The following is a 13,914-nucleotide window of genomic DNA, read 5'->3' on the forward strand; positions in this document are numbered from 1 at the left end:
TTCTTAACGAGTTTTTTTATACTTTGTTACATAATCTTTTTAAGGCGTCTTTATCGTCCGATCATTATTTGACATCATCTTACCTTATGGTTTAAGCCTGCATCAGACTTCTGAACGTGAGACATTAATCTGTTGAAACCAGAAAAAGTGAAATCAAAAATTTTCTGCAGCTGACGACTGATTTCATTTTAGTGAAAATAAATAATGTCGGTGTTTCCTGAATAGCAAAATACTTCTTAAGGTCAGTCCAAAACAGTTAAATAATTTTTTTTTTGAATGGAGCACCCATTTCCGCTGTAGTAACAGGATGAAAAAAAAGTAATATTGAACGATTTGTCGTTCCCATGTCACCCTCAGCTTTCTTATATTCCAATTTACTTAATTACTGCATTCACTTTTCTGAATTAGTGACAGGATTGTGAAATGAGGAGAAAGTATCATTAAAGAAAAACAAGTACCAAAAGTTTTCTGAGTAACATTTATTTTTTTATACTGTACAATCAAACTAGTATCACTGTACAAGAGTAAAAATGTTCATGACCTTGTAGAAAATCGAATTCAGGGATGAATAATAATTTACGAATCTGAATGCTCTCTTTGTATCACAATCTGATAATATACCAATTTTCATCTCAATGGTGCTTGTAATGTCATACAAGCACATACACACACATTTTTTTCAGTCACTGTTTTCACCGGTTTTTGTTTCCAAAAAGAAACTACAGTATTTACAACTTAAGAACATATTATTTTCCGTAAAAGGTAAACAACATCCACGCTACTCAATGAACTTCACTTCATGGAGACTCACATGAAACTGTGACTGGCCCAAATATTTGTTATACATATATTATATTTGATTGGGAAGATCTCTATTATAATTCACATAGTCTATCAAGTACCACTTATTTACACATAAAAACACTTCGCTTATATGGTTATTCTATATAATTTTATACAACCTGTACTGTTTTTTGATTTTTGGGTTTTTATAAAAAGGAAAGTATGTTTTAAAACTAAATGTTTTTAATTAAGTATGCAATGCACCGATGCGCATTATATCGTAGCTTTTCAATATCACATATCATCGATTCTTTTTTAAGCTTAGGGGGTAATTACAATCGTTGTTACATCCGTTGCGACTTTCATGTACCCTCTGCGAGCTCATAGTTTATAAAATATCTTTTTTTCAATGGCACTGTTGTTGCAGTGGTACCTCTGAATGGCCTCTATTGTCATGAACTAGCGTATGGGTAACTGCTTCTACACTTAGACTTCCGTATCTCTTCCGCACGGGACTAGGGAAAGGTATGTCAAAAAGTATACCATGCATTCTTAAAGCATTTGGCAACAAAAACATGAACGACCGAATGGCGCCCCACTAGCAGAATCACAAAACGATTAAAAACAACTTACTGTAACAAAGTGATAGTACATGGATTTGTACTACATACGAGCCAGTTTCTTGAGTTGCACCCTTTGTGCTTTTAAATTTTTTCACTAACCCACACCAAAATTAAAAGAATCCATTGTCATTTCATTAGAAGAAATGCATTTATGATCCTGCAATATTAAGTACATTCAACACGCGACCGCAACGAAATGCCATACAAAACTAAAAAGTAACGTGGTGAATAAATTTAGTAATACGTCACATTCTGTGTTAAGTGCGATCCTGCAGAAAATTTTACAAAATTGAAAAATATCGGAATCTGGCACTAATGAGGGTAAACATGTGCACTTCAAACTTTCAGAATTAAGCTTTAGGTTAAGGAATCTTTTTCTTTTGTTGTTTTGTATTTGATAGCATTGCATAAGTACACCCACGGAGCGAGTATTTAACTACCTTTCGCCAAAAAAACAAACTTGCTATTGCTTCTTTTAAGTACGCGCTAATTATTTTGTACTTAGGAGGCATTCACTCTATGAACTTAAGAACACATTGCCTGCAAACTTAAACCGAAAATGAATTTCACCGACTCGGACACCAGCATGATCCAACAAAAGGCAATAGTGACAGGAATCTGAATTACTTTGTTAACAAATGTTTGTGTTTCATTTTATGCGATGCACTACCAAATAACATTACAGAGATGGGTATCAAAAATAGGTGACATGTAGCTATATTTAATGTCAGAACATCCGATACAATGTTGTCTCTAGACTGGCACGATTTAGTAGACGGAAGATACATTCCCGGGGGTTAACAATTCTATTTTTCTAAGCATATTTCGACGGCCGAGCTGGTGGCCTTCGTGAGGTGCTGCCGCTTGCACTCCGACCAGAAAAATACAAGTGAGAGGAACAGTGAGCACACCTGAGATCATCGCTCGCAGCACCAGACGAAGACAACCAGGTCGACAGTTGAAAGAACGTATAGTTGAAAGAGAAACGGAAATAGTCAGTTCTGCCGAACAACCCAAAATATATCTTCCGCGGTAATGCTACTTATTCTCTTAGAGTAGGAGAACAAATTAATAGTGCAGTCAATAAAATACTATATCAACGTAAACTGATGACTAAGGTATGAGACACTTAAAAAGATTTTGTTAGCTACATTGTGGAAAATGTTGCGGTAGTAATGGAAACGATAATTGAAGAATGTTTTTTTTTTCAAAGCATTACTTTTAAATTCACAGAGAAGAAGGGGAGATCACGCTTTGGTGTACGGACAAGTATAGGAACCAATGAGTTGCCAGTAATTGGGATGATCACTAGAACAGTAGTTACAGCAGTTGCCGATGTCGTCCTTACGGAAGGATACTGGAAGCTAGACCACCGGTTAGTCACGGCCACAGCTCGCGAGCTTACTGCGTCCCCACACTGAGCCACAGAGACGCCACGACGGCGTCCCTCCAGCGCACCCAGCGTCCCGGCACCGGCGGTGGACGCTCGGTCCGAGCGCGCGCGGCGGGTCCCCAGTGACGTCAGCACGGGCGGCCGCTCCGCCGGCTTCCGTCGGCTCCTCAGCGTGATCTCAGCGCCAGCAGCCGGGGGGCTAGGCCGAGGCCAGCTGCCGCCACACGCTGTGTCACATGGTGGACATGTAGGGCCAGCTGAAGCTGCTGCCGCTCAGCAGCATGTCCCGGATCAGCGTCTCGATGGGCGTCTTGCCCACCAGCCGCACGAAGAACAGCTGCTCGATCACCTGCGAGCTGACCGTCCGCAGCGAGGGAAGGCGCAGCAGCAGCTTGCCGAAGCGCGTCGGCTGGTTGGGGTACTGCGTGCGGCAATACTCCTCGAGCGCGCACTGCGACTTCTCCTGCAGGCCCTCGATGTGCGCCACGTCCGACAGGCCACACGCGTCTGCAAGACACAAACGGAACGGCATATCATTAGCAACTCAGAAAGCACAGTGACATCAACTACAGTAAAAAAAAAAAAACATCTGTCTGAAAATCTATATTTACATACACAATGACAATTATTGAACTATATTAAATAATGAGGAAACTGTACCATTTAGTGAGCAAAATGTATGAGACATCCGAAATACCCTCAGACTTCAAGAAGAACATAATAATCCCAATCCCAAAGAAAGCAGGTGTTGACAGGTGTGAAGATCACCGAACTGTCAGTTTAATAAGTCACAGTTGCAAAATACTAACACGAATTGTTTAGACGAATGGAAAAACTGGTAGAAGCCGACCACCACGGGGAAGATCAGTTTGGATTCCGCAGAAATGTTGGAGCATGCGAAGCAATACTGACCCTACGACTTATCTTAGAAGGTAGATTAAGGAAAGGCAAACCTACCTTTCTAGCATTTGTAGACTTAGAGAAAGCTTTCGACAGTGTTGACTGGAATGTTATCTGTCAAATTCTGAAGGTGGCAGGGATCAAATACAGGGAGCGAAAGGCTATTTACAATTTGTACAGAAACCAGATGGCAGTTATAAGAGTCGAGGGGCATGAAAGGGAAGCAGTGGTTGGGAAGAGAGTGAGAAATGGTTGTATCCTGTCCCCCACGTTATTGAGCAAGCAGTAAAGAAAACACAAGATAAATTTGGAGTAGGAATTAAAAGCCAAGGTGATGAAATAAAAACTTTGAGGTTTGCCGATGACATTGTAATTCTGTCAGAGACAGCAAAGGACCTGGAAGAGCAGTTGGACGGAATTCTTTCCAGAGGATATAAGATGAACATCAACAAAAGCAAATCGAGGATAATTGAAAGTAGCCGAATTAAATCAGGTGATGCTCAGGGAATTAGATCAGGAAATGTGACACTTAAACTAGCAGATGAGTTTTGCTATTTGGGGAGCAAAATAACATGATGGTCGAAGCGGAAAGGACATAAGGACTGGCCATGGCAAGAAAAGCGTTTCTGAAGAAGAGAAATTTGTTAAGGTCGAGTATAGATTTAAGTGTCAGGAAGTCTTTTCTGTAATTTGTATGGAGTGTAGAAATCAATGGAAGTGAAACATGGGACGATAAATAGACAAGAAGAGAACAGAGGCTTTCCAAATGTGGTGTTACAGAAGAATGGTGAAGATTAGGTTGCTAGATCACGTAGATAATGAGAAGGTACTGAATGGAATTGGGGAGAAGAGGCATTTGTGGCACAATTTGACTAGAAGAAGGGATCAGTTGGTAGGACACATTCTGAAGCATCAAGGGATCATCAATTTAGTATTGGAGGGAAGCGTGGAGGGTAAAAATCGTAGAGGGAGACCAAGGGATGAATATACTAAGCAGACTCAGAAAGATGTAGGTTGCAATAGTCATTCGGAGATGAACAAATTTGCACAGGGTAGAGTAGCATCGAAAACTGTATAAAACCAGTCTTTGAACTGAAGACCACAACAACGAAATACAATCGTCATAATTTCTGAACGGTTTGCGGTAGGACGTTCAAACTGCACGGTTGGCAGCGGGCCCTGATAGAAATTAGTATGCGCATGTATGATTTGGTTTAGCGACGAAACCCACTTCATTTGGATGGGTTCGTCAATAAGCAAAACTGGCGCATTTGGGGGACTGAGAATACGCATTTCGCGATCGAGAAGTCTCTTCAACCTCAACGGGTGACTGTGTGATGTGCAATGTGCAGTCACGGAATAATCGAAAGACTGATCAGGCGAGAGTTGGGTGAGGAAGCTGATGAGGAGTCAAGGGAGCCGAGTGCTGGTTGGGACATCGGCGCGGCGCAGCCCGCTGACCCGCGGCGCGGCCCCAGCGATCAGAATAGATTGGAGCGGCCGGCCCATGACGTGACGTGACGTGACGTGACGCGAGGCATGACGCAGGGTGGGCGCCCTTGATTGTCCAGCCATCAGTCGGCGAGTTCGTCTGCGACGCATTTGCAACAAGGCGCGGGCCGGCCGACCCAGACAACGGGCAGGTCTGCCGCTTCAGAAGCACCGCGTAAACTCCGCAGGGAGCTCAGCGCAGGGCACGTCCAGGGCCGGCCGTGTGTGTACAGCTGCGCTCAAAGGACGAAATGTTAGCCGCGTCCTCATAAGAGCGCTGTAGATTATGTTCCATAAACTAAAACGATAAAAGATGTCCGAACTGCTGACAAAAATAGGTGTAAACTGAACAGAATGGCGGATAATAAATGATATGCGCAATATGAAAGAGGCAACGATAAGACTGAAACAGCAAGAATCAAGTTCTCGATTTAAAAAAGGTTGTAACACAAGGACGTGGTCTTTAGCCTCAGCTATTCAAACCATACTTCGAAGGAGCAACGACGAATATACTCTTAAAAGCCAAAGAAACTGGTACACCTGCGTAATATCATTTAGGGCACGCAGAAGTGCCGCACACCATGAATCCTGCAGGTCTGTCCATAAATGCGTAAGAGTACTAGGTGTGGAAATCTCTTCTGAACAGCAATGTTGCAAGGCATCCCAGATATGCTCAACAATGTTCATAAATGGGGAGTTTTGTGGCCACCGGACGTGTTTAAACTAAGAAGAGTGTTCCTGGAGCCACTCTGTAGCAATTCTGGACGTGTGGGGTGCCGGACTGTCCTGCTGGAATTGCCCAAGTCCGTCGGAATGCTCAATGAACATGAATGGATGCAGGTCATCACACAGGATGCTTACGTACGTGTCACCTGTCAGTGTCGTATCTAGACGTATCAGGGGTAGCATGTCACTCCAACTGCACACGCCCCACACCATTAGAGAGCCGCCTCCAGCTTGAACAGTCCTCTGCTGACATGCATGTTTCATGGATTCATGTGGTTGTCTCCATACCCGTACACGTCCATCCGCTCGATAAAATTTGAACTCGTCCGTCTAGGCAACATAATTCCAGTCATGAACATTTCAATGTCGGTGTTGACGGACCCGGACGAGGCGTAAAGCTCTGTGTCGTGCAGCCACGAAGGGTACACGGGTGGGCCTTCGGCTCCGAAAGCCCTTATCGATGATGTTTAGTTGAATTGTTCACACGGTGAACGATTCTCTCCAGTCGTCGTTGGTCCCGTTCTTGCAGAATATTTTTCCGGCCGCAGCGATGTCGGAGATTTGATGTTTTGCCGGATCCCTGATATTCACGGTACACTCGTGAATTGGTCGTACGGGAAAACCCCCACTGCATCGTTACCTCGTTGATGTGTTCCATCGCTCGTGCGCCGTCTATAACACCACGTTCAAACTCACTTAAATCTTCATAATATACTATTGTAGCAGCAGCAACCTTTCTAAGAACTCCGCCAGACACTTGCTGTCTTATATAGGCGTTGCCGACCGCAGCGCCGTATTCTGCCTGTGTACATGTCTCTGTATTTCAGTGACGCCTATACCAGTTTCTTTGGCACTTCAGTGTATATGATACGCACAAGGTGCAACAAGGAACAATAAGACTGAAGCAGCGAGAATCAAATTATCGAATTAAAAAGGTTGTAAGACAGGGTCGTAGTCTTTAGCCTCTGCTGTTCAAACTGTTATTCGAAGAAGCAAAGACGGATAGAAAAGAAAGCTTAATGAGTGAGATTAAAATTCAGGATGAGAGGATACCAATGATAACATTCGTTGATGACTCTGCTATCCTCAGTGAAAGTATTACAAGGCGTGTTGAATGGAATGAACAGTCTAAAGAGCAAAGAATGTTTGAGAGTTAAGTGATGAGGAGTAGGAGAAATGAGATTATCGGTAAACATCAAAATTGGGGTGCCACGAAGTGGATGAAGGAATTCCGCTAACTTGGAAGGTAAATAACAAACGACGGACGAAGTAAGGAGGATATAAATAGGATACTGGCGCAGGCATAGACGGCATTCCTGGCCGAGAGAGGTCTGCTAGGGTTAAACGACAGCTTTAGCGTGAGGAAGAAATTTTTGAGAATGTACGTCTGGGGCACAGCATTGTTTGACACAGAAACATGGACTGTGGGAAAACAGGAAAAGTAGATGCTTCCAAGCGGCTGAGATGTGGTGCGATAGAAGAATGTTGAACACGAGGTGGACTGAAGGGTCAAGGGGTTAAAAGAAAATTAGTTGGGACCTTACACACATCTACCCAATTCATGTACTGTTATTTTAAAGACGGGCATTCTACTTGGCAAACACGGGATGGTTTGAGAATGGGTATAGCCCGAAACCGGTCACCGATTAAATACACATCCATTTCAGTTGCAAATCTGTCTCTTTTTGCGTCATAATCATAGTGGTTTCATAAGTACCCTCCGGAACAATCCATAAGGTGGCCTGGGAAAATCGCGTTGCACTCTATGGCTAAAGCACCGTTCATAAGCTTTGTATAACGTTCCGCAGACGCTACTGTATTATACTACACGATATGAAAAGGATAAGAGAAGCGGTGACGCAGTTGACATTCAAGACTCAATCGCAACAATAAGTCTATATAAAAAGCATACGATGCGCCGGCGTAAGACGTAACGTGTGGCGTGGCGTACATTCAGAGATGAGGGGACCAGATGGCGCAACAGTGCGGTACATCGCCTACCGTATCCCTCCGCCAACTTGCCGCTTTGCTTCCGAGCTGGAAATTAAAGTCTTGAAACGCATCGGGAGACGGGAGCTGTGGCCGTATATGGGCGGCGGCGCCTTCCGCCCGCGAGGATTTGCCAATATTGGTGCGGTGGCGCGTAACTCTCTGTCTTGCGGCTTCTGCCTTGCTCACACACGTGCCGGGCCGCAGCGGGCTCGTTAATTTTAATTGCGGCGCGTCGCGGTCGTATTCCTGGCATTGACTCATCTCGAAATTACGACACGGGAGGAGCGCAGGCACCACACAGACGCCGTATTTCAGCGCTTCAGCCACTCCCCCGCTTGAAGGCGTGCACGTCGTACGTGACAGGTTCGCGCGTCTTCCATTGCTCAGACTCGCTAGGAATCTACAGGCCACTCGTATTTGATAGCGCAATACATCACAAACAAACTCCTAATCTTAGTGAAGGATTCCAGGCGTTAACTCTTTTTCTTTGCTTCATTCGAGTCATCCTTTGCGCGCAAACATGGTAGCAGTTATTGGTCCACAAAACCATTCGTACGTCCTATTTCGTTCACCAGTAACCCCCACCCCCTCTCCCCCACCAACGATCCTTTAATGAATCGAACTTCCAAGTTCGGAAACAGCTAATTTCTCACGCACCTTGACGTTTCTGACTTCATATCTCTTGAACTACATCGTGTACAAAGATACAATTTTGAGGCCACTTTCAGCGTCATACATTTTTACCGTCTGCTAAATGTATTGCGAATGGAGTTAGTAGTAAAGAAGTAATAAATTAAACTTTCATGCCTGATGCTGACGTTTTACAACATGAACGGTGAAAATGTAGTAAGCGATAACCCCTTTCCCTTTCGTTATTTTGTGGACAGCGACCAATAATCCCGTAAAAGTTTGAAATTATGTGTGATGTCTATTGTAAGCGGCTAAGTGCTCCCACTCTCAAATAATGGATGAATATACGGTACCTCTCATTAAATTAAATAAACCATAACTGTTATCCAATTAGGGACAAAAAAATTTCGAAACAAAGTATGCTTTTGTACTCTTAAACATATATCAAAGAAGCAGAAAATTATATTTCGCTTTCATTAAACTATCCTCCCTTGGGCTCAATGACAGTCTCACACCATAATTACTCTACCGCGCAAACACTGGGGCTACACTCTGGTATGAGACGTTCCCGGGGAGAGGGAACCTGGCTTCGGTGTGGAGCGGCGGTGGGGTGGGTGGACTGCTGTGGCCTGTTGTGGGGTCGTGAACCACTGAGGACGAAGCCTCTCCGTCGTTTCTAGGTTCCCGATTCAATACACAATACACACAATGACACAGCTAATCAAACATAGCAGTTCAGGTAACTATTTTGTAAATACACAACACTCCTCTGGATAATATTCCATCTAGATGAAAACAAACTTGTACACCCGATAAGTTTATCAGTGTTGCACTACTTCTTTGCTTACTGAACAGTAGCAATGCAACTATATGGTATGTACAGGGAATTAGAAGTCAGTTATTAGATTTATTGAAATTAACGAGCTGGCCGAAGTGGCCGTGCGGTTAAAGGCGCTGCAGTCTGGACCCGCAAGACCGCTACGGTCGCAGGTTCGAATCCTGCCTCGGGCATGGATGTTTGTGATGTCCTTAGGTTAGTTAGGTTTAACTAGTTCTAAGTTCTAGGGGACTAATGACCTCAGCAGTTGAGTCCCATAGTGCTCAGAGCCATTTGAACGATTTTGAAATTAACGAACGCTAGGGTAGTCGGGGTAATATGCGCACCGCCAGTGACGCAGTCCCAGGACACATACACGTTTCTGACTGAAATACGGAAGATCATACCTCTTAAAGAGTAGATTTTGAAAGCATTTTAAATTTCGTCTGTAATTATACGCAACACTGAATATCAAATTTTTGTCGCTCTTGAAAGCCGTTCGAAAGACAATCTGTAACAGGGCTTGTGTAACCATTGTAGCCATTTAGTTACATAAATTCGAAAATAACAGTGGGAGACATGTGAATGTCGTAAATACTTCATCATGGGGCAATACACGGCGGTGCATTCGCTGTGCACAAAAGACAGCACGTATAGGATTCCCCATTCTGTTTCCACCAAAATCAAGAGGAGAGATTACAATTTAAAGCCCCATCATGAGAGGCAGAACACCATCTCGGATTCGGGAAGGATGGGAAAGGAAATCATCGTCACCCTTTCGAAGGAACCAACTCGGCATTCGCCTCAAACGAAGTAGGAAAATCACGGAAATATTCATTTTGGATAACCGCATAGAAATTTGAAGCGCCGTGCTCCGGAATGCGGGTCCTTTGTTTTACCAATGCGCTCCCCGCTGGGTGCGTTCAGTAGAGTCAGACCAGTTGCACACAGCAAGTTGTCACAAACGGAAGTTTGCAGACCATTTTGACAGTGCGTACATTGTGCCATAACAGTCCTGCGAATCAATCCACAGGAATGTGAGGGGAGTTACTGACGCTAGTATAAATGCATACTAAGTGCTATTACCGAACGATAACAGAGCAGAAATTGCTCCGAACGTCCCGACAACCGCGTAAATACCTCGACACAACACATGGTATATTTCATTTACGCATCTTTTAGTAGGTAATCTTCCAGTTTCATCATGAAAACAGTTTCAAATGGCTCTGAGCACTATGGGACTTAATATCTATGGTCATCAGTCCCCTAGAACTTAGAACTACTTAAACCTAACTAACCTAAGGACATCACACACATCCATGCCTGAGGCTGGATTCGATCCTGCAACCGAAGCGGTCGCGCGGTTCCAGACTGTAGTGCCCAGAACCGCACGGTCACACCGAGAACAGTTTCGTAACGATATATTTTACTGTCGGAGTCACTTATTTCATGGTAAGACTTACTGTACAATATTCAGGTGTTGTGGCAACACTTTAGCTGTTGGGTATCCATATTTTAATTTTTCAAGTATTCGTCGGCGACAGTCCTGCAAACCGACCTCACGACAGATAGAAGCTCCTTCCACAACGAACATTACTAAGTCCTCAGCTCCAGAAAGCAGCTGGGTTGCTACAGACACATTGATTTCGGCTGCGCGTGCGAAGGACGAGTTTATAATTTAGTTCCCCAATACCAGAGCGCCCTTTCTTCACGTCGGGTTCATCGAAAACACTCTTCCGTTCTAGACTGCTTTTAGAACGGCAGACGTCGTGAATGCTTTTAGAAGCAGAGTCTGACTTAATTACGTTATAAACTTTTACTCCAAATTTTGGGTTTCCAACTGAAATTAGAGTTCGATTCTCACCATCTTGCTAATTATTGAAACTGGTCACAAACTCCAGAAAAATGTTGGAAATTACGGTCCACTTCTAGGAAGAGCGTTTAAAAATCAGAAGAAGGTATTTTAGTAAGTAATTCTGTGATCGAATAACAGCAGGTAATCTTTAATTACTGTTCACAATTTTATAAATGTAACCATGTTATCATGTGTACCACGACATATTTTCGTGGTTTCCACCACATACTGAGTTTAGTTGAATAAGCCTTCCCCCATATAAACCCCATATACATACGCTATATTAGTTAACCTGTTTCCTATCATGAGAAAAACTGAAAAGTAAAAGATTGAAAAATTCACCATTGGTAATGCAAAAATTTTAGTTGAAATTATTATCTAAAATGATTTATCTGTTATATACATGTCTTGTGCGTGCATGTTCGATGACAAGAAAATGTGTGTGTGTGTGTGTGTGTGTGTGTGTGTGTGTGTGTGTGTGTGTGTGTGTGTGTATTTGTGCGCGTGTGAAGGCAGGGTGGAGGGTTAGAAGACTGGCTGCATGTCTGTAGCATTAAGAGGCGAAATAGGCACAGCACTAGAGGTAAGTCTGGTTTCTACCTGAAATTGACATTCAAGTTAGATGTTCAGGCACACAACAATGTACTTCAAAGGAAATGTGACACTGTAGTATATAAAGCACTTCAGACTATAGACGGCGAGAAAAGACCTCTTACACTATACGATTCAAAGCCGTATTTCACTGACTGATCTATCGCAAAAAACATGTTCTTTTTTCTCTCTGTGTGACATTCCACGACTCTATCCATCATTCGGAGTCAGCTCATTACTGCTCTTCTTATATAAATTATTTGCGCAGTCAGAGTTCTTTTTATACCGTATGGTCTACCCGGTACTAAGACAAGCGAGCGTTTCTGCAACAGGCGTCATTACGGCAGCGTGACAGGCAAACGCGTAAACCCGTCCGACCCCTTTTACGTCCACCAAGGCAGAGCGCGCAACCCACTTCCTGCATGCGTGCTCTCACCTAATGGCGCTGACGTCAGCCTTGTTTTTCTTCCTCTTCTGAATGGGTGTTAATTTCCTGAACCGTGACAAGCAAATGTGTCTCTTTATTACTATTAACTAAAAGCTCTATTACACTTTTAGAGCTATGTGCGTTTGTAAACGCATGGCCACTTTTCAGATATGCATTAAGGCATTTATTCTTTCCGCTGAGAACTTTAAAGTCACAGAAGCCTGACGGGAACCTTTATTTACAAGCATAGTCGTCAAAAAACCTGATTAGGACGTCTAAGAGCTAGTTCGCACGCTACTTTATACGTTACGTGCGTTTCAAAACAGTAGGTTATTGCTTTTACGGTTTTTATTCGTTGTTATTTGACAAATGGATTATGACTGCAACGCAAAATTTGCTGGTCACCCTGTGCAGCTACATTCAATCAGTTCCATGACTGTTTACTTAGGGAAAGAAAAACCTTTGTTTTCGTCCGTCTCCCTGCCAAATCATATGACTGGCAAAGAGTATTCCAATGTTTTCTGCTAAGCACTCGTATAAAACATGTCCCGCTTGAAACGATGCACCTTTCTTTTAAAGGCACGTGCAGGGCTAATGTCCTTTTTTGAGAGATATATTGGTACACATTCAATCTGTTCATGTTTCTTTGGCGAACCCAGAAACGAAGGAAGGTTGTATAAACCTTTCATCAAGATGACTCTAATTCGAGGCGGAAATATTATATCAATCGACAAATTAGCTACAATAATTCGTTTCAATATTTTGTATTATTTAATGTGTACCGGCTATATCTCTCAAAACAATAGACCAGTCCCTCACATACATTAAAAATGAAGGTTCATCGTTTCAATCTCACTCGTTGGAAAATACAGATTTTTTGGCCGAAAAAATGATAATTCCTGGGAAATCTGTTCTATGAGTCGACCGTCCGCACCCAGGAGCAGACATGGCGCTTGTGACTTGTTTGGCGACGGGATGTGTTGACATTTCTGCGTAGCCCAAAACACTTCAGGTAGTATTTTGCATTAAAATTTGTTGGTTTCGCAAAATTCCAATCAAACTGTCACATTCCAACCTATCCTAGATCTCGGGATAAGATACAGACCCTCAGTAACCATATCTAGTCTTTTGCTTTCACATTCGTTCAGAAACGAACTGTCACTTTCCTAGACCTCGACCTAACATACAGATCAAATGGTTCAAATGGCTCTGAGCACTATGCGACTTAACTTCTGAAGTCATCAGTCGCCTAGAATTTAGAACTAATTAAACCTAACTAACCTAAGGACATCACACACATCCATGCCCGAGGCAGGATTCGAACCTGCGACCGTAGCGGTCGTTCGGCTCGAGACTGCAGCGCCTAGAACCGCACGGCCACTCCGACCGGCACATATAGATCAGTTTGTCGCCACAATTAGTTTCTTTGCTACGACATTCGTTGTCTCCGCAAAGGAATGTCTCTCCAAAGATGTCTCCCTCCGCCCAAGTGTTCCAAGCCCATGGCAAGTAAGCAAGCAAAACTCAGCGGTGCGGCACTGATGAACGACTGACCGCTGTGTCATCCTCTGGCGCTAGCGTTTTTGGAAGCGTTATGGAGGAGCACCGGGGTCCACACACCGACTTTTGAATCGCTCTCGGCTTTCGAGACCTAGGAGTCGCTGCTTCTATTGAAGTAACAGCCAA

At 43.5% G+C, this 13,914-nt stretch overlaps 1 protein-coding gene across 2 annotated transcripts in view; it reads right to left on the reverse strand.

The window, feature by feature from the left end:
* Positions 1-460: 460 nt before the first annotated feature.
* The window catches only part of LOC124804606 (steroid receptor seven-up, isoforms B/C), a 435,391-nt gene continuing 421,937 nt past the window's right edge, over positions 461-13,914 (reverse strand). For both annotated transcript variants that reach the window (XM_047264805.1, XM_047264804.1), the window contains one exon: positions 461-3,306. In XM_047264805.1, coding sequence (XP_047120761.1) covers positions 3,032-3,306 — 275 coding nt within the window. In that variant the 3' untranslated portion in view covers positions 461-3,031. The remainder of the gene's footprint in view (positions 3,307-13,914) is intronic.

Source organism: Schistocerca piceifrons, chromosome 7, assembly GCF_021461385.2.
Source record: "Schistocerca piceifrons isolate TAMUIC-IGC-003096 chromosome 7, iqSchPice1.1, whole genome shotgun sequence".
NCBI classification, from domain to species: Eukaryota; Metazoa; Arthropoda; class Insecta; order Orthoptera; family Acrididae; genus Schistocerca; species Schistocerca piceifrons.